Below are 25,868 nucleotides of genomic sequence, written 5' to 3' on the forward strand. Positions count from 1 at the left end.
CTTTAAAAATAATTTTGTTTTTTCTACGCAATTGTTTTAGATTTTATTAAAGTGTTCTAAAAGATTTTTATTTATTTTAATCGAAATTAAATAATATTTAACATTTATTTGACAATAATTAAAATAAATATTAAAATACAATATTATAAAAAAATTACTTTTCTTAACGTAAAATTCTCTTATTTACTATAAAAACTTAAAAAAAGATCTAAAGCAATTTAGTTTTTATAATTAAAAAAATAAAAAAAGTATAAAATATAATTTGTACAAATATATGATTTTATTTTTTTCATTTTTACAATACATTAAAGTGATCCTGTATTCATTTTGCATAATTGATTAATAAATAGAAAATTTCCTGTCAATATCAGGAATTTTGCTGCGTATTAAACATTAGTTGCAGGCTACCACTTCTACCACATGACACATTTTTTCTTGGGGTCCATTTTAAGACGTATTCCATTATTATTTTCTTCACTTTTTTTTCGACAATTAAAAGCTTCCGCAAATTCTTCTGTATTAGACAATGTACCGATAACCCTTTAGATATAAATACATGCATATATATATATATATATATATATATATATATATATATATATATATATATATATATATATATATATATATATATATATATATAGTATATATATATATATATATATATATATATATATATATATATATATATATATATATATATATACATTGTTGGCTAAACTAATTGAAATCACATACAATCACTATTTTTGTTCATATTTTAATAAATAAAAAAAAAACTGTAAAAAGCATCCTAAATAATCTTTAATCCGGTTCGTTTCTATGACGTCACGACTAAAAATAGTTTGATGAGAAATCAAGACATGTGCATGATTTTGATAGTTTTATTGAATTAGTCGTAATGGTATTATAGGGGCAATCTTACTCCAAGAAAATGGGCTAAAATTGAAACTTTAATACATGGACTTTAGGGGAAAGATACCGCTAGTAAAGTTGATGTTAGTGAAGCGTCTGTTTGCAGACTTCGAAATAACTGAGTTTGGGATTGAATTTGTCACCCAGAAGCAAGTCAAAATGATTGCAAAAGAATAAAAAGCAGAAGAGACAATATGTTTCTGGTATGAGGGTGTAAAAAGAACAGAAAAGCAACAAATAAACTGTTGCAGGGTATTACAGAGAAGCACAGTGTTTCTATGAGTGAAAAAACAATGAGAAGATTGCTTGAAATGGGGTTTAAAGTTTGCCGTCCATTGAAGAAGCAGAAACTAACTCTTCGCATAAAAATATCTCAACTGGGCGAAGCATTTTCATGTAAGACGACAAGTTGGTGCATTTTAAGCACCCAACGCAGGTTATGAGATGGAGTGTAATGAGCATTATATATATATATATATATATATATATATATATATATATATATATATATATATATATATATATATATATATATATATATATATATATATATATATATATCTCTGTGTGTGTATATATATACAGTGCTTTTTTTTTAAAAAAAAAAGTATTAAAAAAAGTATACCAAAAACCGGTAGTCAAAAATTATGTGGTAACAAAATTTAAATAAAGATGGTTGATATATGAGCACATAAAATGATTAGATCATCAAGATGAACAAAATTCTAATCTTTGAGAAAATGCTTTCACTGTGCCCCTCGATCCACTGTACCCGAACTTCCCCTACTTTTTTTTTTTATATTTGTCAAAAATGAAGCAGAAATTAGCAACAGACCTTTCCGATTAATTTAAAACTTATCTATATGTCAACACTCCAAACAAGACTGCAAGCAAACAAAACCAAAAATTAAAAATTAAATGATTTTAAGAAAAAATTAAAAAATTGTCTTATTTATAATGCTCTGTTTTGTTTAAAAAACAATTGCAATTTCTCCATTTATGGTTTTAAAGAATAAAACATTGAGAATGGTGAAAAATAAAACATTAAATATGGTGAAAAATAAAACATTAAATATGGTGAAAAATTAAAATCACAAACTCTATATCAAAGCTTAATTTGACACCAACTTAATTTTGGTTTTTGACTGGAAAATGAGAAATTTCCGCAGTCAAAAACCAATGAAGAGCACAAGGAAACCAAAAAATCTGAAAAAGTCTACTCTTAGAAAAAGGTCCTTGTAGAAAATAGAGAGGAACCAGATTATGTTTAGAAAGCAGCTTTATGTAGAAACAATTGAAGAGCGTATATCTGATTTGGAAAAAAAGAAAAAAAAATTATCTGGCTAGGGCTGGCACAAGTAGGTGTCACGTGAGGGAGGGGCGGTGGTGGTGATGGTGACGGTGTTATTACAATTTTTGCTGACTTTAAAAAAAAAGAAAAAGGTCCTTTTTTGAAATTTGTCGACTGCCGAGTTGACATTTGCCAACTCACTGTCTAAATTTCCCAACTGACTTGTCTAAAGGACAATTTGCTGACTGCCTAGTTGACATTGCTAACTGATTTGTCTAAAAACAGTCAAATTTGCAGACTTAATGCAATTGATGGGGGGACCCCCTAGACCCCCTCCCTGATGGGAGAGACACCCCCCATCCTCCACACCCTATCTTTTGTACCAACCTTATATCAAGCGAAGTACTTTTTGAATATCAATAAACTTTAATAAAGTTGATGAATAATTTTTCTATTCATACTAAGATAGTATGATAAAAAAGTTGAAAAAACTTAAGTTTGGAAAAAATGGACTTGACACCCTTTTAGAAAAACGCTCTTCAATTGTCTGTAGACACAAATACTTTAGACACAATATTTAGGTTAAAATTTAACTTTTACATTTGAATCAGAGAAAAAAAAAAATTTCTTTTAGATTACACACAAAAAAAACAACACCGTGCTATCCACCCTACACCAGCGAAGGATGTTGGAAGAATATATACCTAATATTGATTTTACTGATTATCATGCAACGAGAAGAATCAAAATAAAAAGACTAAAAAAGGGACTAAAGAGACAAACTGCAATGTATTAGTCTAGATTTATTATTATCAAAACTTTGTATAATTGTTTATAATATAAAAAATAAGCATTATCACAAACTTGAAACAAAAAGTAAACTTCAACTAATGGTTTTGTTCCTATTGGTCACTGTTAAATTGATTTCTATTGGTCACTTTAAAATTGATTTGTATTGGCCATTTTTAAAATGATTTCTATAAAGAAAACTTAAAAAATCTTTTCAGTTTCTTATAGTATTGCACAGTAACCCATGTCACGTTGGAGATAAACAAAAGGCAGACTGTCTTCTGAAACAGTTATAAATTTGAATTCCTTTAAGAAATATTTACTTTTTATCCAAGACCAGATGATGAGTTGTAAAATGATAATGGAAGAACTTGATGTTTGTTTTGAGCAAGTCAGTGTGAGAGCAAAATTAAGAAAGAGTTAAGAAACCTCTGCTATACAGAAAAGATCAAAAAATGTGGAAACAAAATTTTCAAAAGATTCCTAAGTCTAGGAGGAAAAAGGCTGATAAAGGTCAAGTTCTCACTCTCCCTAAGAACTTCCTCTCAAAAACAGCAAGAACTGCTATTGAAATGAGCATTTTTAAGAATCAGAAAAATGCAGTTATAAGTACTGTTGTTAACAGTGCTCTTAAAAATGTTGACAACATTACTTTTCTCTCAACTCTGGCCGCAGAACTTCAGAGAATATCATACAGGAAGAATGGGGTATGATACAGGGGAGGGGAGGATGCAGCTATTCTTTAAACGGTTAAGAACACTAACAAACTTATATTTTTTTATTTTGATGGGAAAACTAAGAAAAAAAATCTAATTATGTTTTTCAAGATATTGTTTTTACGCTGCCCCTCAAACTTTAAGTGTTATAGCATAAATGACAGTAATTTAAATTCGGTCACCATACATAAGAAAAAGCAAATCAACTCTGAAGTAACAACATAAAGCACATCTCACTGGAAATAATAAATTTAATGACCAATATCAGGTTTAGTTTGCTTAGATTTGAAATAATCTGTTGCCAAATACTTTGTGAATCAAAATTATTTTGAAACAAATGCATGGTGATTATTGTTTAATGTCATTGCAATAAGCTATCACTTAGAAAAATAAACAAAACGCTTCCAAACTGTCAACATATCTAAGCACTTATTTTCAATGTTATTAAAATTATATATATAGATAATAAATTTTATAGCAGATAATTTCTTAATAAAAAAAAAATACAACTCGTATAAATTGGAGTTAATATAAACAATAAAAATTAAAAATAAAACTTGCTATATATTTCCAAGAGCAGAAAAATGTTTATGCCAGAGACAGGAATGTTAAAAAGTGACAGAACTTATATAACAACATTAAATATCAAAATTGGTCTTTTGAAATATACATAACAGAAAAACAGAACATTTTTACCCACCCTATTTTATTTTTACCCAAATAAAATTACTATGTAACTACATGTCAATTATGAAACGCTTGAGTTGGAATAAATCTAATTGATACAATAAGAAGTCAGTTTTAGCTGGAGTCAGTTTTAGCATTAACCAAGAGTCAACCATACCATCAAACTCAACATCAAACATGTTGCCTTTTGAAGCCTTCTTTTGAAGTCTTTTGAAGCCCTCTGCATATTCTGAATTTCCATCATGCATAACTTTTTTACTATAACCAACAATAAACCTGCAACTCCATTAAGGATTTTTGCTTTAAGAAAGAAAAAATCAAAGTTTTGAGCTAAAGTTCAAACAAACATGATGTTTGATAATATCTTGTGTTCATATTGGGTAGAAACATTCATATAGTAACCCTTGTGAAAAATTCTTAACACAATTGGGCACCAATTAAAAGTTATAAAATATAGACAAATATGTAGCATTGTGATCTTTTGCTTACTACATACAGCATGTCAACAACGGGTATAGGCAACAGTAAAAGCCTTTGAAAAAGACTTTTACAAATGATTGAAAGCTCAAACAACATTTCTTATATGTACATTTTACAATTTATAAAAAACACTGTGACTGTCAAACATAGCATGCTTTTCATTCTTCTGACTTCTTTCCCAAGATGACAGGTGCTTTATTTTCTACTAATTTTTCAAATAAAGCGTTGCCATTAAACACCAAGTCCAACCAGAGCTCATAAGCATGTATTAAGACAACTGAAAGTTTTCCAGCTCAAGATCTTTGTCGACTGTCAAACCATTTGCAATAAGATGACTCCATTATTTATCATGTTCACTTAACAATTGGTGAGTTTTTTCCATCCTGCATTTGTCGAGATAAAACATATTGAACATATTTTAAAATAAGTTTAATGTCATTTTAAGACTTAATTGTGCAGTTTGTTTAATGTTTTTGCAATATGAAAGAAGTAATTAACACTCAATATATTGTCAGTTTTCTCTTACAATATATATGGAGCAATTAAAAGACACAAAAGCTATTATGATGCAAATGATGCTTGAAAGTACAATTGCAGTCAGATGTAGAAGCATTATTTTTTCATTGCCATTGTTTATACATGGCATCTACCACAGCTCAACTCAGGTTTCACCTCAGGTAAATGTAATGTTGTTACACAGATAATATAGGTAAATCCAATAGTGTCACATATAAGGCTAAGTTAAGAAAATTATTGCCAGTTGTCCTTAACATAATTTTAATAACTATTGTAGCTAGTAAATTTAGCTACAATCGTTTTAAAATTAAAGTGAGACAACTATTTTAAAATCAAAGAGAGACTACTTGATAAGCTCACCTTAGTAAAAGCAATGCATTACATTGTTTTTAAGATAGAGTATTGTATGCAAGACAAGTGTAAAAAAAGCAAAGATAGTACCAGCCATAGGCCTTTTATATGATAATAACTACATTTAAATTGTTTAAAAATGTTAAAAATCTAAATTAACACAACACAATAGTAAGTGTCATAAATATTGAATTCAACTAACTGATAATTTTCCACTACAAAAATCAAGTTATCTTTCCACTATACAAAAATTACTTTATCAGAGTATCAACAAAAAATTTCACCTTGCACCATCCTTTTAGCATTAGGGTGCTTTGACATATTGTAATTTTATTAAATTATGAAGACACCTTAAACAATAACAATTAACAATAAATCCTAGTAAATTAAACCTTACAAAAAATATGCAAAAATGTACTTTTCTCCAAACATGCCCAAGCATTTTTTTGGTCTATCAGTATACTTCAGCTATGATAAGTAAATGTGTACAGTAGTACATGCTGTATTATTAGCATAAAGGTATGTCAATATTAGGTATTCTAATGTCTTTTACAGATACATATATAGGTTTTATACATTTAATGTGGTAGTGGTGTAGTGGTAAAGTGCTCACCTCAAAAGCAAGAAGTTTTGAGTTCAATCCCCACCACGTCCCAGGTAGTACTGCATTCAACTTGTTTCTCTGTGCAACGGTCTTGTTTGTCAAAGTTAAGAGTTATAGAGTTGAGAGATGGTTGTAACCACAACTAAAGTAGCTCCTTGACTGTAGTGGCCTACTCAGCCTTGGGAAGGTGAATTTACATTGGAAAAAAAAAGTGCACACATGTCAATATTGCCAATCTCATTTGTCTTTTTTAATTTTTATAATAGCGTGAATTTTCCTTTATACTTTAGAAACAAGATAAACAGGTGTCTTGTGAAAGACAAAAGGTTAAGTTGTAAATAAGATTTTAAAATTATTTTTATCTTACCAACTTAATGATTTTCTTTTTTTTTTAAACAAACTAACTTCTAACAAAGCTGAAAGTAACCACTATTCAATTTAGAAGTTAACAGAAAACAAAATTTAATTTAAAAGTTAACAGAAACCGAAGATTAAAATTTGAAGAGCAAAAAAAAAAGGTAAAAGATTACTTAAAAAACTATAAACTGAGTCAGTAAAGCGTGAAGACAGTAAAGAATTCGAAAGAATTGATGATAAAAAAAACAACTAGATAAAGATTTTTGAGCAGTATTTGAAGAAAAGATGAAAAGATGTAATCTCGCAACAGCTAAACAGAGACATTGACATCCGAAATAGCATCTACATTTATAATGCTATTTCGGATCTTGACTATAAGAGAAAAGACATCATTAGAAGAGCCAACCTAAATATAACAACAGTGGACAATACATGAAGAAATAAAAGATTTATAGAGGTAGAAGCAATAAAGAAGTAAACTTAGCAGATGTTAACTTTGAAATGAATTGTTTATATGGTTTGCATGAGAGGGCAGTAATAGGATAATCCAAAATGTAAAGTAGAAGCACCAGCTAAAGTGTTGCTATTCATTAGTATAGGAATATCAATAACATATTAATAATATATTAATAATTATTAGCAGGAAACAACTGAGTTTTTTATTAAATTAAAATTCAGCAGCCATTGCAAGTGCCAAGCTGACACAATAGAAAAATCACATTTAAGATCAGCTGTCTGTTCTAAGCAACCAAAAGGTGATGACTTTTTGTCAAAAATGGAATATATAGTTGTGCCATTAGTAAATAGAGTCTCCTTAGGGGTGAAATTATGAGGAATATCATTAACATATATAAAAAACATGACCAAAATGATTAAGGATGCTGCCTATTATAGACAACTTTAATACTGCAGTTAGAAAAGAAAGATTCTTTAATTTTTAAAACTTTTCAAAGATACAAACACAGAACAAAATCACAAAAAGAAGCCTATCAAGTACTGGTACTGCCAGACAGGCAGTATTAAAAAGTGCAATGATGAGTCTGATGAAGAAAAAGTAAGATAAAAATTTTAGGGAGATCATAGCATGGTCAAAACCACCTAAAGAAAAACAAGGAAAAACTGAGCACAAGCTAGAGAGTGATAACAACAAATTATTGTTGTTGTTGCTGTTCACAACAACCAAGCATGTGACTTTTGGAATCTTTATAAATCAAACAACAATAGCCATCAACACTGTAATGAAACATTTAGATTAGTCTTACAAGGAGAAAGCAGGTCTTGTGATAACTTTGAGACTAGTTAAGAGTGAAATGAAGAAAAGTTACTTCTAAGACCACAAGTATTTGTAAATGATAGCAACAAATCAGTGTTAATAATGGCTTTTGTTTAACATTTATACGTAGGTATAAGTATTTTATTATTTTTTTTAAATTATTAAAGAAGTTGATTCAATCATAAATAGTGCACCCTAAGCCATAAGCTATGTTGTTGCCTTAGTTCTGCTGATCAATCTAAAGTTGTAACAGATAGGTTCTTATGTGGTCTTAATGACGTAACTTAAAAGAATTAACAGGAACACTTTTTATGTGCAACATGGCATTCTTATCCAATGAAATAAGTCTCTGAGAGTTACCACAGAGTTCTGGAAGCTAACACAGAGTCCTTACTATCAGTCTCAAAATTATTAAAGTATGTTTTATATTTGTGCCCTCATTAGAAGATAACAGAAAGAGTTGCATAGCCACTACCAAGGAGACACAACCAAAAACCCATAAGATAGAGTCAAGAAGAAAGATCCAACATCATTTTAAGCTTTAAACAACCCTTTACTTACCTCTAAAACTTAACAAAGATACAGTTTAAAATTAACTACCTAAACTTTGATGGTGCACGGCCTTCCATTAATGCATTCGCAAGGCCAACTTCTTGCTTAGCATTAGCACAATATCCCTAAAGATAAAAATTTATATATTAATAACAGATTTTTAAGAAGTATATAAAAAAAATTAATAATAAAAAGATAAATTATACCTGAGCAAAACTAATAAAAAATAATTGTCTGTCAGTGTATTCTAATGATGGAAGTCTGGTATCTGTGTTATTTTGCAAATAATTTTCATAAGCCTACAAAATATAAAAATTCCAAACTTTTAGTACTATATAGAAGCTTTTAAATTACAAATTTATCATAATATAAGTTAAAAAGAAACCATTTTAGTATAGCTAACTCTATATTTAAGTGTCGCTGCTATCTCTTATAGTAGCTAACTCTACATTTTAGTGTAGCTGCTATCTCTTATAGTAGCTAACTCTACATTTTAGTGTAGCTGCTATTTCTTATAGTAGCTAAAAATACAGCAGCTCTAAAAGTACTCTATCAAAAAAAAAATTCCATCATCAGCAGTAAATTACTAGTGTAATGCTGTGCATTGGCAAAATTCTGCTGATTCTTTTAGTTCATACTTTCAATTCCATTCAAAAAATCGTACTTTAGTTGGTAGTTACTTTTAGAAAGCACATATTTGTGCACCATTTATCCCACACCTGAATATTCTTATAACTAATAGTTGATTTAAAGTTATTTTTCATATGAGTCAGACTCACTTTAAAGTTAATTATGTAAGTAACTATAAAACATTTATAATACATTTTACTAATATTAATATTCTGAGTAAGATCCTTTTCATTAAATCAAATTTCAATTACTACACACATAATATTAACTTTAAAAAAAAACTTACCTACTTTGAGTAAAATTAGATTTGAATACTCTGATTTTATTTACATGTTTTTGTCTAACAATGCTCCCATTCATTGTTTTCTATGTTTTAATTCAATTTTATCTTTCTATAACTCTTCTTGCTTTGCTTTTTTTTGTTTAACTGATTGTTTTGTCCTACTAATTGTTTTGTCCAACTAATTGTTTTGTCCAACTAAATGTTTTGTCCTACTAATTGTTTTATCCAACTAATTGTTTTGTCCAACTGATTGTTTTGTCCAATTGTTTGTTTTGTCCAACTAATTGTTTTGTCCAACTGATTGTTTTGTCCAATTGTTTGTTTTGTCCAATTGTTTGTTTTGTCCAAATTATTGTTTTGTTCAGTTTTTTACAGTTTTTTTTTTCTTTTCTTTCAGTTACTTTTAAAACAACTTTGGTTTCTTTAAAACTTTACCTCAATATATTCTACATACAATGCCTTCTTCATTACATGCAATACCTTCTTCATTACATGCAATATCTTTGTTTCAAAAGTGCAAGAGATTCTTTTCACAATTTTAATTTTCCTTGGATTGATGTTTTTTGAATCGCTTCTCATTGATCCAGAAAAATTTAACTTTTATTCCTTTATTTTGGTAACAACCTTTAAACCCTTCTTCAAACTCTTCTAAAATTGCAAAGTCATATGTATCTTCATAAATCTTTATCTTCATAAATCTTGAGCAACATTTCAGTAACAATTTTACTAAAGCTTCTGTAAAAAATCTTTATCAATAGATTTCTTTATCAATTATTGCATAGATATATGCGATTTGTAGAGCTTTTGTATCCTAAAAATGCATAACAATAATGTCTCCCAACTTTCATTTTAATAATGTCTGCCAGATTTCATTTTAGAAACTCTAATTGTTAAGGTGTAGAAATCATTTTTAATGTAAGAGAAAGTGTGTTGGGGTAAGCACTGGTGATGATAGAAACCATTTTGAATGTAAGAGAGAATGTATTGGGGTGGGCAGTGGTGATAATAAAATAATGATAAAAAAAACAATAACATACAAATAAATTAAAACTTTGATATAACTTAAAACTTACTTTCAAGGACAACCTGCAACCTCCATTATCTGCAATATTTTCAACCAGTGTCAAATTTCCATTAATCTATAAAAAAAAATTGAAAAGATGATAATATATGATTGATGGTAAAATATGAGAGATGATAATATATGAGAGATAATAACATAAGATAGATGATAATATATGAGAGATGATAACATATAATAATTATTAGTATAATGCTTTTTTACTTACATTTACTTAAATATTTTTTACTTACTGATTGTTTTCCAACTTTAAATTCATTATATTGTTCAACAAAGCATTTAGACTTTTTAAAATATTCAAAAGAAGTTTTTCTTGACCACCCATCTTTAACATAGTCACCATTTTTATCATGCATTTGACCTAAATAAATTTATAACAAATTGTACATTCTACCCTCTTTTGATAAACACCCAAATTCAATTCATGAATAAATAAGAGAAAATCAATTATTAAAAATTGAGTGCATTTTTAAGCAGACCTTTTGGATCGAACCCATGCGTAATTTCATGACCAACTAATGAACCAAAAAATCCGTAATTAATTGATCTGCAATAGAAAAATACATAAGTTATTAATAATAAAATATTTATATTTGTTTTACGTTTACAAATAACTAATGTTTGGACAAATATTTCAATTAATGTAAAAAATTTAAAAAAATTCATTTCTTTTTTTTTTTAATTAACAACATTTTAATATGATTACTTTATATATATCAATGCTGATGTTATTACAGATTATTATTTATACTCAATGATTCCATAGTATAAAAAAAGTTTACTTAAAAGATTTATACCTTGGGACTTTTCCACTGTGAAACAAAGGTGATTGCAAAGCTCCAGCAGGAATAACTAGTAAAACAAAAAGATAGGCCTAAAATTTTTTTGAAAACAATCAAGGAAGAAAAATATTAATCAAAAATGAGAGTAATAAAGGAGAATGTCCAGGACCAGGAGGTATAGGTTAAATGAAAAAAAAAAAAGTCAACCAAGAGATTATCATTTTAATTTAGTTCATTTGTACTTACTTATTTCATTGTTAAATATGAGATACAAAACATCAATATCTTGTGGGTATATTTGCCACTCTTCTTTATCAACTGGTTTTCTGAGTTTTTCAAACAACTGTTTATGTCGCCATTTGTCAATATTAAGATTGTTAACAAAAAAAGTGGTTTTGTCAATATCAAGCTAAAATATTAGAATTAAAACATCAGAATTAAAAATGCAGAAAAAATTCAAAATGTTTTTATGCAAAAGTTAGATTGAACAAACCTTTTCAAATCGCTTGTTAAGCTCCCCTTCATTTATTATATAGGATGGGTATCCAATCTTGGCAACTAAGCCATCAATCTATTTAAAAATAATTCAATTCTACAAACAACAGCATACTAGATGACTTTTTATTCGCTAAAATCAGTTTACTAACTATTTTAGAGTGATATTAGTCTACTAATTTTAAGTTATATGTAAAGTAGAACTTTAAAAAGTTAATGGCCTTACTTCTTGAAAAAAAAAATCAAAAAAAGGTTGACTAGTAATAGCAGACTAAAAAGTTAGAGCACTAATTTTTGTAAAACTAAAAAAACAATCAAATAGTATTAAAGAATTAAATATGTTTATTAAAAATAAAAATAGAAGTTAGAGGCCAATCTTAGTTTGCATTAAAAAATTCGATAATGTTAGCAAGCTAAAAGTTTCAGTTGAACTAAAACTAGCATGAACCACTAAAAAAAAAATACCTTCTCAATTGCAAATTTCTTCATTTTCTGATCTAACCATTTATAACTTTTGATTCGCTGTTTGAAAGCAAGTTTAATTTCTTCAAAAATTTCCTCAACCTTAAAAAATATAACTAATAATAAATAATAAGATTAAAAATAACTTCAAAACTAAAATAAAATCTTATCAAGAAAATTTTCAATAAACAAAATTGTATAAAGTTTTAATAGTATTTATGCATTCTTAAATTTTTGTATATTTGATTAGTGATTTGTTACTATTGTTTGAAATTGTTAAAGTGTGTTCAGTGTGTGAAATTAACCTCAGCATATGCCGGAACATTAGTTGTACTTTGTTAAGTTATCTTGGGGTCCATACCATATAAAACCATCAAAAAAAAAAAAAGAATATAGTCACTTTTATTTCTCAAAACTGGTTTTATTATTTTTAATTTTTTTAATTTTTAAATGCAATCCTTAATAAATAAATGAAAATGATAAATATTTAAAACAAAAACACACATCCAAATCAGTTATGCTTTACATTAGGGTTATAACATCAAAAATTTTTTTTTTGCATATAGTTGGAATAAATGAACATTTGAATACTGATTAAGAAAATCACATTTATTTTGTTTAATTCATAAAAACACTCCCCCACTAAGACACCTGACAACATGGTAGGTGCCATATATTAATAATATTTCTCTCTATAAGTATATCAAGTTGGGTCTCAAAAGAATTTTATAATAAAATTAAAAAATCTAAAGTTTTTAAATAAAAAATAATTTTTTAAAAACTTAAATATTTTTCTCCTAAAGTATATTATGTTGAGGCCCAACATGATAAACTTTAGGAGAAAAATATTTTTGTAAAATATGACACCTATCATGTTGTTCATCATTATCACAAAAGTTCATCATTTGTGACCACAGAAGATACAAAATTTTGCAAAAATATTTTCAGTCATAACCCTTAACTGAAACAGTTAATTGAAGACTTGAAAAGATGCAGGTTGTATAAAAAAGGAAAACATGAGGATAGCTAAGAGTTGTAAGGTTTTTTTTGATGTGCAAGGAAAAAACCTTATAACTCTTAAAAAACTGAATTAATTAAAGTTTTAATAGCATGAAGAGACAGATACAGTAAAAGGATACAACTTGTTGAATAAGAAGCCAAATAAGAATGAGTTTTGGTTTATCGTAATAGATATTCACCATGATAGTATTTTTAGAAAAAAGAAAGAAATACAACCTTACAACAATGGGAGAGTGGCTTAAGCTTGGCAGATAAAGCAGGTCTAATTACATTTACAATGTGCTTTGTCTGAGAGTAAAGGGTTGTTATTCATCAATATAGGAATGCCTACATTATTGCAATATTTTTTTGCAGTAAATAATTGAGTTTTGTTGTCCAACAGAAATTGTGAATTTTAAGTCCAAAACTTAAATCCATAAGCCACATAAGCCTTAGGCTGTTACAAAAGAGAGATCAGATTAAAAATCGGCTGCTTGTTCTAAGCAGTTAAAAATAGAGCCACTTTAGATGTAAAATTTTCATGAAGATTGATATTGTAAATAAGAAACAATACAGGAACAAAGATAGAACCTTGTAGTACCCTTAAAGTTACTTCAAATAAAGAAGAGTGTCAGCCTTCAAGAATAACTTTAATACTGTAGTTAGAAATAAATAAATTAATCTCAAAGCCTTTTTATAAAAAAACTAACAACAGAGTGAAGACTATTCGTAGTATAGTTGAAGAGGTCAAAGTGTTTTCTAGAGTTATGAAAAATTGGAACCACTTATTTAACACTTTTAAAAAGTTAAGCAAAAATTAAAGAGAGTTCTGGAGAACACTTTTTTAAGACTATGATGGAAACCTTGTCTGGAGCACAAACTGTAGAAGCTTTTAATTAAGAATTAACTTTAGCATCGAAAGCTACAGTGATTAGGATGTATAACAACTGGTTAATCTGTTTAACTGGCAGTAAGAGTATGGCCATTAGATTCAATAGTCAAATTAGAGTAAGATTTCTTTGCAAATAACTCTGCTTTATTCTGGCAAGGAGTAAAAAGATCAGACCTATAAATTAGAGATTTAATGTTAGACTTACTTTAGTTAATGACACTGATAATGACTAACCAAAAGTCCCTAGAACCTAACATCTGAGATAAGATACAAGATTTAGTAAACTGAGAATATGAGAGCTTAACATCAGACTTTTTTACATTGGCTATCTGGGATAATAAAAGGACATTTGTTCTTAAGAGAGATGTTCTTGTAAAAAATGATTAAAGTTTAATAAAGCAACTGGCCAAGATGGTAAAAAATGTGGAGTAGGATGAGGCTTAACTTGAAATCGAAGAGAAGGAATAAAAGTTTCCGAGATGCACTTTATGCATACAGATTATGGATATAAACATGCATGTTTATATCCATAATATTTATTTAGATGCTGGCATATAATAACCTTACCTATTTATATAAACTTTAGTATTTATATGGTGTGGTATTTGCCAAAAGAGAAGATGATCAGATGATGATCATGATCATAATGACGATGGTAATGATGATTATGATGATCATGTTGATCATAATGATGTTTATATATGCATATATATAACAAATAAAACATGAATTTTTAATTAAAAAAATATACTTTAGGATGAATAAATGTTTATGCAGCTCCAGTCACAATTCTAGCCCCTGTCAAATATCAACCCTGGTTGTTTACTAGTTATGGGTGTATAAAAAACATCGTTGTGGGTGTAGAAACATTGTTGTGGGTGTAGAAACATTGTTGTGGGTACAAAAACATTGTTGTGGCTGTAGAAACATTGTGGTTGTAGAAATAAGACAAAAATTCAGAATTGTATCCAGCATCTTTAGCCTAAAGAAACTTTTAGTTGTTCCATAGCGATGCTTGTTTTTTTGAAATTAAAAAAAAAAATAAAAGTAGCAAAGCTGTGAAAATTCAAATATTGAAAGTTGAGGGAAATCTTAAAAAAATAATTTAATAAGTCTTTGCAAGTAACTGAAACTTTAACTGCTAGTATTAAATTTAAAAAGTATATATGTTTTTCTTTTTATTCCAACATTTAATTCTGTTTTTATAAATGCTAGAATATCTTTTACACCTCTTTTTTTACTTTCCTTGTGTTTTCCAAAAGTACTACTACACTTTGCTAATTTTTTTCCAAAATATTAAAGTTTTTCCCAGTGATTTTGAGTGACAGCCTCAAGTTTCTCTTCAAAAATAAATAATTTACAAGTTAATATTTTCCAGAAAATTGAATTAATGAGGCAAATCTCAACCTCTTAAAACAACTAGAGCAGCTGTAGTGCATTGGTTAGCACACTTGCCTCAGAAGCTAGAGATCTGTGGTTCAACTCCACTGGTTCTGGTTCTGGGCAAGTTTTATGACATCAGTAAGGAAGGAGTCGTGAACTTCCTTTCAAATGCTCTTCCACAGTGCTCTGTGATAAGACCATAAAGACATCTTGGGGCACCTAAAATAAATTAAAAAAAAGAAAATCAAGTCCCAAATGTGCTTTTTTTAAAATTCGTATGCAAAAATCAATTAGGATTCTGAATTTAAGAAAATCCCTTAAACTATTGTCAAAATATTATAATCAAAGTTGTTTTGTTGTCACTTCAGATTGTCACTTAAATGCTGAATCAGCATTATTTCGATTGATGATATTACAAGAACTGATGTATATTTTTAGTCAAAATTTTCCCAGTTATCATATATTTACTATGGACTGCATATAAAGTGAAAATAAACCAATTTTGATTTGTAAAGACAACATTGAATAGATTCATATGAAATTTAGTAAAAAAAGTTTTATGGGAAAATACTTTCTAAAATTATTTTGTCAAAAATTTTTACTCCTTGTTCAAAAATAAAAAAATATTTTCTATTCTATAGGGATAAAAAATCCTAAGCTGATTTCAAAGATTTAGTAAAAGCTTCAGCAAGTAAAAATAGTGAATGGTATCTGTGCAAAAGTTCAAAATACAAGATTTGGCTTTGTCAAACATGATTGATCAAAAGTAGTGCCTTCACATATTGATTTAATATGTGAAGGCACTGTTTTAATGCTTATGTGACAATTCAACCTCCAGAACTTCTCAGCAATTCAATATTGTCACAAGAATACTTTTTTATATTGTTGGTTGTTTTTTTAATTGTTATCATTGGTTGCATTTTTAAGTGTTTTTTTAATTAGGTATTGACTTCCATATTTCATACTTCCTAAATGTAAAGGTAGAATAAAATAGTTTATATTACAATTAAATAAATTTTTTTTTTAATAAAATATTTTTAAACTGATTTGTATATATTTAAATATATACAAAATATACTTAAAGTTTTCTACAAAAAAATTTTTTTTTTGTTAAAAAGAATCAAAAAAACTTTTAATTAATTTATTTGAATTCAATGATAATTCAAATGAAACAGTTTTTTGCATTTAATTTTTTTGATAATAATATTAATTTTTAGTCAAATAATAATCCAATCATAATTCATAATCTAATTATACAGAAATATTGCTTTGACTTTTCGTATTATAAAAGATATAAGAATATTTTGTAAAAAAAGTTAACAATGACTCAGAATAGCTCAGTTGGTCAGAGTACTGCTAAAATACTGAATTACCGAAGCAGCTGATTGCAGGTTCAAATGCCAGCTCTGCCAACTCAGCGCATGAGTAAATACCTTGATACAATGGGAACTTGTCTCGTTTAGTGGTCATCCACAAATTACACCACGCATTAGAGTGGGGGAACGGTTAGCGATTTTGTGACAATTTGTTGTCGGGAAGGAAGAAATAAAGGGAAGGAAGGGGGGGGGGAAAGGGAGGTAGTATTCAGTTTTGTGACATAAAACTTTTTTTTTTCAAGTTCCAAATTTAGAAAACTTTTTCTACAGATTAAAAACATAAACCCTCAGTTGATATACATTTGACTGTAGCTATTCCAATTTAATATAAACTTGAATTGACTTTTTAAACTGACTTAAATTTCATTAGAATTGACTTTGGTCAATTAATGTAGACTCCACTGCATCTACAGCTTTATGAGTCAATGATATAGCCAATAGATCATCAATGAAAATAATAATTAATAACAACATAATTATTTAATAAAAGTAGTTATAAAATAATTATTAAAAAACAATAATAGTTTATACATATTAACACTAAATATTATGTTAATATAACATGCACCGCAACACTAACTTATTGCTAAAGAAGTTATTTAATAATATGTTTATCAAATATTAAATATATCTTTAGAGGATATTTGTTCATTTAGTCACTGTTAATTTATACAACTTTATATCAAACCATAGGAGTGCAAAAAAAAAAAAAAAAATGTACACTCCACTTCACCCATAATTATTTAAGTCAGTCGGCCTATGTAACTACACTACGACTACAGCCATATCATTCAACTTATGTATGCATTGATTATTATTATTCTGTGAATTAAACAATATAAATAATAAATAAATATAGTTATAATTAAATAACAATAAAGGTTAAAGCATATTAGACAACTTTCAAATAAAACATCTAAATCCAAAAATTAGTTCTCCTAATAAGACTTGAACCCATATTAGCTGCACCTCAAAGTATATAAAATAAAAATGAAACAAATTAAAAAATATTTTACAAACATATAATAGTTTTTTTTGCGGCTATTTATAAATAAAACAGCCTCAATAATCAAACAAATTGGAATAATTAAAATTTATATATATTAAAAAGCATACATTAGATAACTAAAGACAGCTAAGAATATTGTCATATTTAAAACCAATTTGTAGCATAATTTTAGGGGGAAGGGGGAGGGGAGGGTTTTGGTAAAATGTGATGATTTGTTAATAAAAAGAGGAGAAGGTAGGAGGAGGGGAAGGTTCAATAATACTTGTGCTATCTTATTGATTCTCTCTCATATCTCTCATACATTTTCACTTTTACTTTATTAGTCTTATTTTTATTAAACACTTCTCTTTTTTTTATTTTTATTACATTTTTATTACATTAATTTACTATCTTTACTAATACTTAATGTTTGTCTATCTTCATTATTTGAATCTTCATTTTTAAGTATGGGGTGGGGTAGGGGTCAGTAAAACATGATGATTTGTTAATAGGAGGACAAGGAGGGAGGAGGGGGGTTGTAGGGGTCTAAAATTGTCAAAAAATTGTGTGACATAATTTATGGACAACCTTCAACTTTACTGTTGTAATAGCATTTTTAATGTCATCTTCATTCCACTTAACTTGATTAGTTTTCTCTTATAGTTTCTTATTTAAAAAATCTTTAATCACTAAGTAACAACAAAGTTATATTATGTTTTTTTTAAAGTTTCTACTAAAAATATGTTTTTCTTTTACATGCAATTAATAAGTTTAACTTTTTTATAAAATGATTATAGTTAGCATGTTTAGAAAGATCAAAATTTAACAACCTTTTGACAACCTTAATGCTTCAGTTTGCTCAAGGTTACCTTGGGCAAAATGAGGCATTGGGCTTACTATAAACATTTAAAAACAACCTACATTATATAAACAAAAGATATTAAAAAATACCTGTTGTTGATTTTTTTTATGGTCGACTTTATTTTAGGTTTTTTTTTGTTTAAAATTTATAATTTAATTTTTTAGTTTCTATTTAAATTTTTTTTCAATTTATAATTTATACAGTTTAGTTTTTAGTTTATAACATACTTAGTTTATTATTTAATTTATAGTTAATAAAGTTTATTTTTTAGTTCATACTTTAGTTTTATATTTGTAGGCAACTAAAACTATGTAAAATCTGAATAAAGTTTTATATTTAAAATATTTAACTTTGATTACATAAACTGAGTTTTTATTATAGGAAAGCATTTACCCCAAAACTAATTTAATGCATAATTTTCAAAGTTTCAATTTATTGAATGAAATTAAATTTTTTATTTATTCAAAAAATAAACCAAAATTTTTAATTGATATTTATATTGTGGCCATCTGACCACAAAATAACTTTAGCCATATTTTACACAAAAATTAAGAAAAACCTTCAGCTTAGTGCTGTTATTCATATATTTACTGATAAACATGCTAGCAATTGGTAATCCCATGTTTGTATTTGTTGCTTCAGTACAAGTTTTCCATCGTTTGGAATTCACTTGAGTCCCAAGTGTGTTTTTAAAAGCTGAATCTATTTTGCGAAAATCTTCTGACAAATAACTAATTTTGTCTTGCAAAAGTTGCCAAACAACATATCTAGATAAAATTCTAAAAAAAAAGAAAAACAAAAACTTAAATGATATCTTAAAAAAAAAAAATCAATAAAATATACAAAAAACATGATAAAAATACTTATTACACACAGATATATATTAAACTTTTTTCATTTTACACTGTGTATCTTCAACTAAGACTCATCAGAAATTAAATTACAAAAAGTCATAAATGTCTTAGCTACTATAAATTTTCACACATTTTTGGAATATGATGACACTATTATAAAAAGTATTCTTTAGAATTGTTTACTTCTGCTTTTTTTTTTTTAAATATATTGTATATAAAGTAAATAAAGGGGGAATTCAATAAAGCTATTTCTTGAGCTCACTTATTTTTATAGTTTTTCAGGAGAAACTTATTTTCATGCATTTCAAAATTAAATCTGATTTTTTGTTTAATAAACATTCTTAGTTTGCATGCGCAATTATTTCAAATTTTTATTGTAGGCATAATATGCATTTTTTTAGAAATAATACTAGATGCAGGTGCTGTTCTAAAGATGGACCAATTCAATATAAAATCAATATTTTTATCTTTCAATTCTCCCTCCCTCTTTCACCCTAAGCGGAGAACCAAGAGGCCATATCTCCACTTTTTTTGAGTTGAAGTAATTCGAATTTCAAATTTTAGAGCACAAATACTGACAGTAAATCCTTTTGTAAACTACTTATATTTTCAAGTCTAATAGTAAATTAAGTCTTATTTTTATTAGAAGTAATAAAAATTTGTTTGAAAGATGGTTTCAATCTAAAAGCATTGCAAAAACTGAAACTGGTTGAGTACATGCAACCTTGCGGTTTGCATTTTTATCAACTTTAATAAACAGCTTTTTTCCAGAAAGCGGTTTATATTATTACTCTCAGGTACTTAATACAAGGGGAGGGGGGGTTGAATAATACGGTGAGTCGGAACTGTAGTTCAGATCTAATAAACAGGGAAGAAGAGAGTCTTAATAAAAAGATGGATGGGAATTTTTTACATGAAACAAATAAACAATTTAATTTAATGTGGCTTGCCTTCAAATGCACATTTTTAAACAGAAGTTTTTTTATAATTCAATGGGATTAATATGTTTACATAAGTTTTATACTATGGTGAGAAACAGACCTAAATTTGATAAATCCAAATTTATGAGATTTTTTTAGGTCAACAATTTTTATAGACTGTATAAACTGAAAGTTTTTATTCTTATCAGTGACTAAAATATTTTTGCTGATTTTTTTAGTTTTGAGATGATAACTTTTTTTGTTGATAACAAGTAAAAATTAATAAACAATGAAGTAATTTTAAAATTGGAATTAAATTTTCAAAATAAACTTTCGAGGCAAAATATAAATAAATTGCAAAATATAAATAAATAATCACTGGAAATGCTTTTTCAGTGTCAGCGAGACCTGTTCTTTATTTTTACCTTGTTTCCTAGTTGTTAGCCCTTTATGATAAATTATTTAATTATTTTAAATATTTTTATGACGTTTTGAAAAGCATAAAACCAAAAAAGATTGCAAAACATAATTTATTTATTCGCCAGGATCAGTTATGTTGATGCTAAAACTATACAAATAATAAATAATACAATTTTTAGGCTGGTTGCAATAGTAAATATAAATTAAAAACTAATCCAAACTTCTGTTTCACGTGAACATGAAGTACAATAGCCTGCAAAATTTATAAAACAATCTTTTTAACTTCATCAAAAGTTCATAAAAATTCACAAAATTGATGCAGAACCAAGTTGTCAATAGAGCTGAAAATTGCAGAAAACAAATATTGCTAAAAGTTAACATTAAACACTAGGTGAATGTTTGTAAGATCGATTTTAGATCATTTACTTTTTCTTCAGAGATTTTTTTTTAAGCACCTTCCCTGGCACAAATTTCATATTATTTTCTTTATTATTTGAATTTTGGTGTCTGGTGTTATAGTTGACAATATTTTCCAACTTTCATTCAGAACTAAATTCAGTTTTGTATTCAACACTCAATGGCTTATCTGCTGAGTATTTAAGTACCTTTACTTTAGCATAAGGAACATTTTTAAGCAATGAATAATTCTTAACAACGGTTTGAAAGTCCATCATCTGCTCTTTTTTAATTTGAATCCAGTTGATTGGATTCTTTTGAGGTATCTATTTAAGAACTCTGACATGGCCAATCGGACTGTAAACTTCAGCTACTTCCATATTTCTTACAATAATATGTAAACTGTCTATCTTGTGGATAACACTATGTCGTGGCTCACAAAATTTTTGAATGATTGTTTTAACTTGTGGATGATTTTGCAAGAAAATTTTCAAAACTATTTCTGTTCTGCGGTACACAAGAACTGCTGCATAAACAAATTTCAGTTACATGAGATTTATTTGCAACTATTTGATCTAGTATAAAAAGAAGAGTGCTAAGATCATTTCCTGATCGACCACTAGTAAGCTCTGACCAGACTGCACTTTAATTTTTTTTTGATATTGAACATTGTGTAGTCAAATGAAAAACAATCAACTTTCGTTTGTAAAAAAAATTGGAAATGTTTGCAGTTGGTGGGCTGAAAACATTTTCTGTATCAAAGCAAATGATGCACTTGCTTTTAACAAGCCCATCACAATTATGTTCTTCATTATTATCAACTTTAGTTTTTGTTTTTGGCTTTTAAATTGAAATATAAATTTAAAAATTGTGAATTTTCTTGGTGTCATATTAAACCTCTCTGAAAATTCATATAAGCCTTTCAAAAAACCAAATGATGAATTACTATATATTAACATTAACTCAAATCATCCATTTAAATGTATTCAATTCCTCTAAATGAACCTTCAAAAATGCCCTTTAAAAAAGTGATTTCAAATTTTGAACTAAAATTTGACCCTGAAAAAAAGAATACAAAAAAGCGAAATAAAACTAGAAATGCATTTTGGTTCGACACCCAATATAGCAAAAGTATTTCCCCTAACATAAGAAAAGTGTTTTAATAAATTACATAAAATTTATAATCAATATACAATTAAAGTTAGCTACAGTTCCTAGTTGACCCTGAAAAAAAGTTACAGTTGCACATAAAATATGGAAATAATTATAAAAGGTCACAATAATGCTTTGCTAAACAAAAAAGAATTCCTAAAAGAAAAAACAATAATTGTTCAATGAGTGGAAAATGTTTATTAAAAAAAATGGCATGTTAATGTATTGTTTCCTCTAAGAATTTACCAGATAAACAATATATTGGCTTAACAGAGAGTGAATGGAAAACACGATTTACCAACCATAAACAATCTTTTAAAAATAAAAAGTATTCAAAAGACACCATGCTGTAAAGTACATATAGGAACTGAATGATAAAAATATTTATGATTTTATATTGAATTGGTTTACCCTAAAAACAGCACCTGGATGTAATATTATTTCTAAAAAATGCATATTATGCTTTCAAAAAAATTTGAAATAATTCCACATGCGAACCAACAATGTTTATTAAACAAAAAATCAGAATTAACATCAAAATGTATGAAAATAACTTTCTCCTAAAAAAACTATAAAATAAGTGAGCTCAAAAAATAACTTTATCAAATCCCCCCTTTACAAATATATTTTTAGAAGTAAAAAGAAATCTCTTTATATTAGTGTCAGCATAATCCACAAATGTGCGAAAATTTACAGTAGCTAAAATGGTAAAAGATTACTACCTCTGCCCAACAACATCTGTATAGTAATCCAAGATCATCTGTATACTTTTGTCCAAGATCATCTGTATTTTTTTTTTACTCCAACAATATCTGTCTAATATCATCTGGAAATTAAATGACCGCTAACAATCTTTAGGAAGATGTAACTACATCTGGGAATTTTTCTCCAAATCCAATAATATCTGGAAGAATTTTTTCCAAATGTAACTACATCTGAAAAAAATCTTGTATGTAACTGCATCTGGTTAAAATAATGCATTTATATTTAAAAAAATTTTCCAGATGTAACTACATCTAAAAAAAACTATATATGTAACTACATCTGAGTAAAATAATACATTATAATTTAATACTTTTTTCCTGATGTAATTACTTCTGAAAACAATCCCGTAGTTATTTTTAATATAATTGAGAAGATGCAACTACATCTGCAGAACTCACAGATGTAGTTGTGCAGATGTAGTTATTCTTAACATAAATGAAAAGATGTAACTACATCTGTAAAATCTCCAGATGTTTTTGCACAGATGTTGTTAAACTTAGACAATTGAAAAGATGTAACTACATCTTTAGTAACCATATGCTTTTTACACAGATTTTATTAGACATCAATAAAATTTCAGATGCTGTTGGACAGATGTTATTATACCTGAGTGTATTTACAGATTGTTGTTGGACAGATGTAGTTATGCATCATTATATTTTCAGATGTTAATGGACAGATTTTATTAGACACAGCAAAAACTGATGTTATTATCTTGACCCGCTAAGACATTTTTGACTTCCTGTAATTTAATTTTTGGTATAAATTAAAGTTTTCTTAATTTGAATATTTATTTCTGATGAGACTTAATTGATGAAACACAGTGTAAAATGAAAAAAGATAAGTGATAAGTGATTTTCTACTAATTTTTTATTGCTCTCTTCCTTTAAGTACATTGAGCACTCTAATTTGTAAAATACATTTAAAATTTTTTGTATATATACATATACATATATATATATATATATATATATATATATATATATATATATATATCTAATTTCACAACATGTGGTTTTATTGTCACAGCACTTGCTACATGCAGTTTTGTTAATAATTAGCCTCAACTTAAGGCAAAATTTAGGTCTTTGATCTTGAAACTCATGGCTTTGGCTTTGGCCTTAAAAGTTTTGACCTTGATCTTGCTACTTTTGGTCTTACTAAAAACTCTGTCCAAAAACTACATTACTTAAAGTAAAAGTATATTATTTATTATATACTTCATATTTTGTTATTACGTAACTAATATAATACTTAATATATTAATTGTAATAAATGTCTAAAAGTATACATAAATTAGTTCAGTTCAAATTCAGAATGTACACGCAGTTGTGCCCATGTATAATATCATATTTTGCAGTAAAAATCACATGCTTTTCTTATAATACTTTATATGCCATATAAAATATTATATTGCAATGTGTATATTTTTTTAATGCAAAAATCTACATAACACATGGGCACCATTTAGTTATTAAAAATTCATATGATGAGTGTAAACTAATAACTAAAAATCACAAAACTGACAAAATGCAGTTTAGATTTTTAAAAGATTGTTTTTATTTTGAGTAATAACAAAAGAAAACTTTTTAAAACCTTTTATCAGTTGTCTTGATTAAATCCGCTACACCAAAAAGGTATGATGGAGATGTCGATAAGATAATTTCACTTTTCTTTATGTTAAAACTCTCAGGAAATATACTGGTTAGATGATAATTCCAATCAAACTTAAAGTTAAATCAATAAATTAAAAACAAATACAAACGTATACAGATGTTAAATTACTAAAAAAATTAAAATCACCAAATAAAAAAAAATTGTAAAAAAAAAAAGAACAAAAAAAAACAACAGTAAAAAAAAAATAATAATAATAATTCTGAATTAAAAAAACAAAAATCATTTTAATCTATTAAACTGCGTTTTTGTAGTTTTTTAAAACCGGTAAAATTTAATTAGTTTCCTAATTTCATCATAAACCATTAATCATTTTAATAGTTTTTACACTAAGTGCTTTAAATTTTATCAAAATTAAACACAAAGAATAAAAACACAACCTTCTGTCAATGTAGCAGAACTCCTCGCATGTTTTACCTATTAGTCAGTCAATGTAGCAACTCTCCTCATGTGTTCTAGCCAGGGCCGTCCTGAAGAGATTTTAATGGGGGATGAGGTGACATACCTGTTTTTGCTGACTAAAACCCAAAAAAATTTTTTGCTAACTAACTTATCTAAAAAAAAAAAAGGTCTTTATTGGCCGACTAGCAACTACAGATCCAATTTTGCTGATTCCAGTGTTCAATTTACTGACTAATAAAGTTTGTAGGGGGACTAGACACTGCCCTTGGGACGGCCCTGGTTTTACTTATTTGTCAGTTAATGTAGCAGCACTCCTCACATCATCTACCTATTTGTTAGTCGAAGTATGTAAACAGTAAAAAAATAAAAATAAAAACATTCAGAATGTCTTTTTTTAAAAAAAAAAAAAAACATTCTGTATGGTTTTAAAAACATTCTAGTCTATTATTTGTGCTTTTGTGATAATTTAAAAACCAAAAATTTTAAATAGTTTCCTCAAATAAATTAAATGGTTTTAACAT

At 27.3% G+C, this 25,868-nt stretch overlaps 1 protein-coding gene across 3 annotated transcripts in view; it reads right to left on the minus strand.

Annotated features, from left to right (window-relative positions):
• Window positions 1–261: 261 nt before the first annotated feature.
• Window positions 262–25,868, minus strand: part of LOC100205206 (endothelin-converting enzyme homolog) — a 55,705-nt gene continuing 30,098 nt past the window's right edge. For all 3 annotated transcript variants that reach the window (XM_065813028.1, XM_065813029.1, XM_065813030.1), the window contains 12 exons: window positions 24,868–24,998; window positions 19,324–19,543; window positions 12,268–12,366; window positions 11,801–11,878; window positions 11,554–11,716; window positions 11,323–11,377; window positions 11,005–11,072; window positions 10,759–10,886; window positions 10,518–10,583; window positions 8,738–8,830; window positions 8,580–8,656; window positions 262–540 (listed from right to left, as the gene is read on the minus strand). In XM_065813028.1, coding sequence (XP_065669100.1) covers window positions 414–540; window positions 8,580–8,656; window positions 8,738–8,830; window positions 10,518–10,583; window positions 10,759–10,886; window positions 11,005–11,072; window positions 11,323–11,377; window positions 11,554–11,716; window positions 11,801–11,878; window positions 12,268–12,366; window positions 19,324–19,543; window positions 24,868–24,998 — 1,305 coding nt within the window. In that variant the 3' untranslated portion in view covers window positions 262–413. The remainder of the gene's footprint in view (window positions 541–8,579; window positions 8,657–8,737; window positions 8,831–10,517; window positions 10,584–10,758; window positions 10,887–11,004; window positions 11,073–11,322; window positions 11,378–11,553; window positions 11,717–11,800; window positions 11,879–12,267; window positions 12,367–19,323; window positions 19,544–24,867; window positions 24,999–25,868) is intronic.

This window comes from Hydra vulgaris, chromosome 12 (assembly GCF_038396675.1).
Source record: "Hydra vulgaris chromosome 12, alternate assembly HydraT2T_AEP".
Classification (NCBI taxonomy): domain Eukaryota; kingdom Metazoa; phylum Cnidaria; class Hydrozoa; order Anthoathecata; family Hydridae; genus Hydra; species Hydra vulgaris.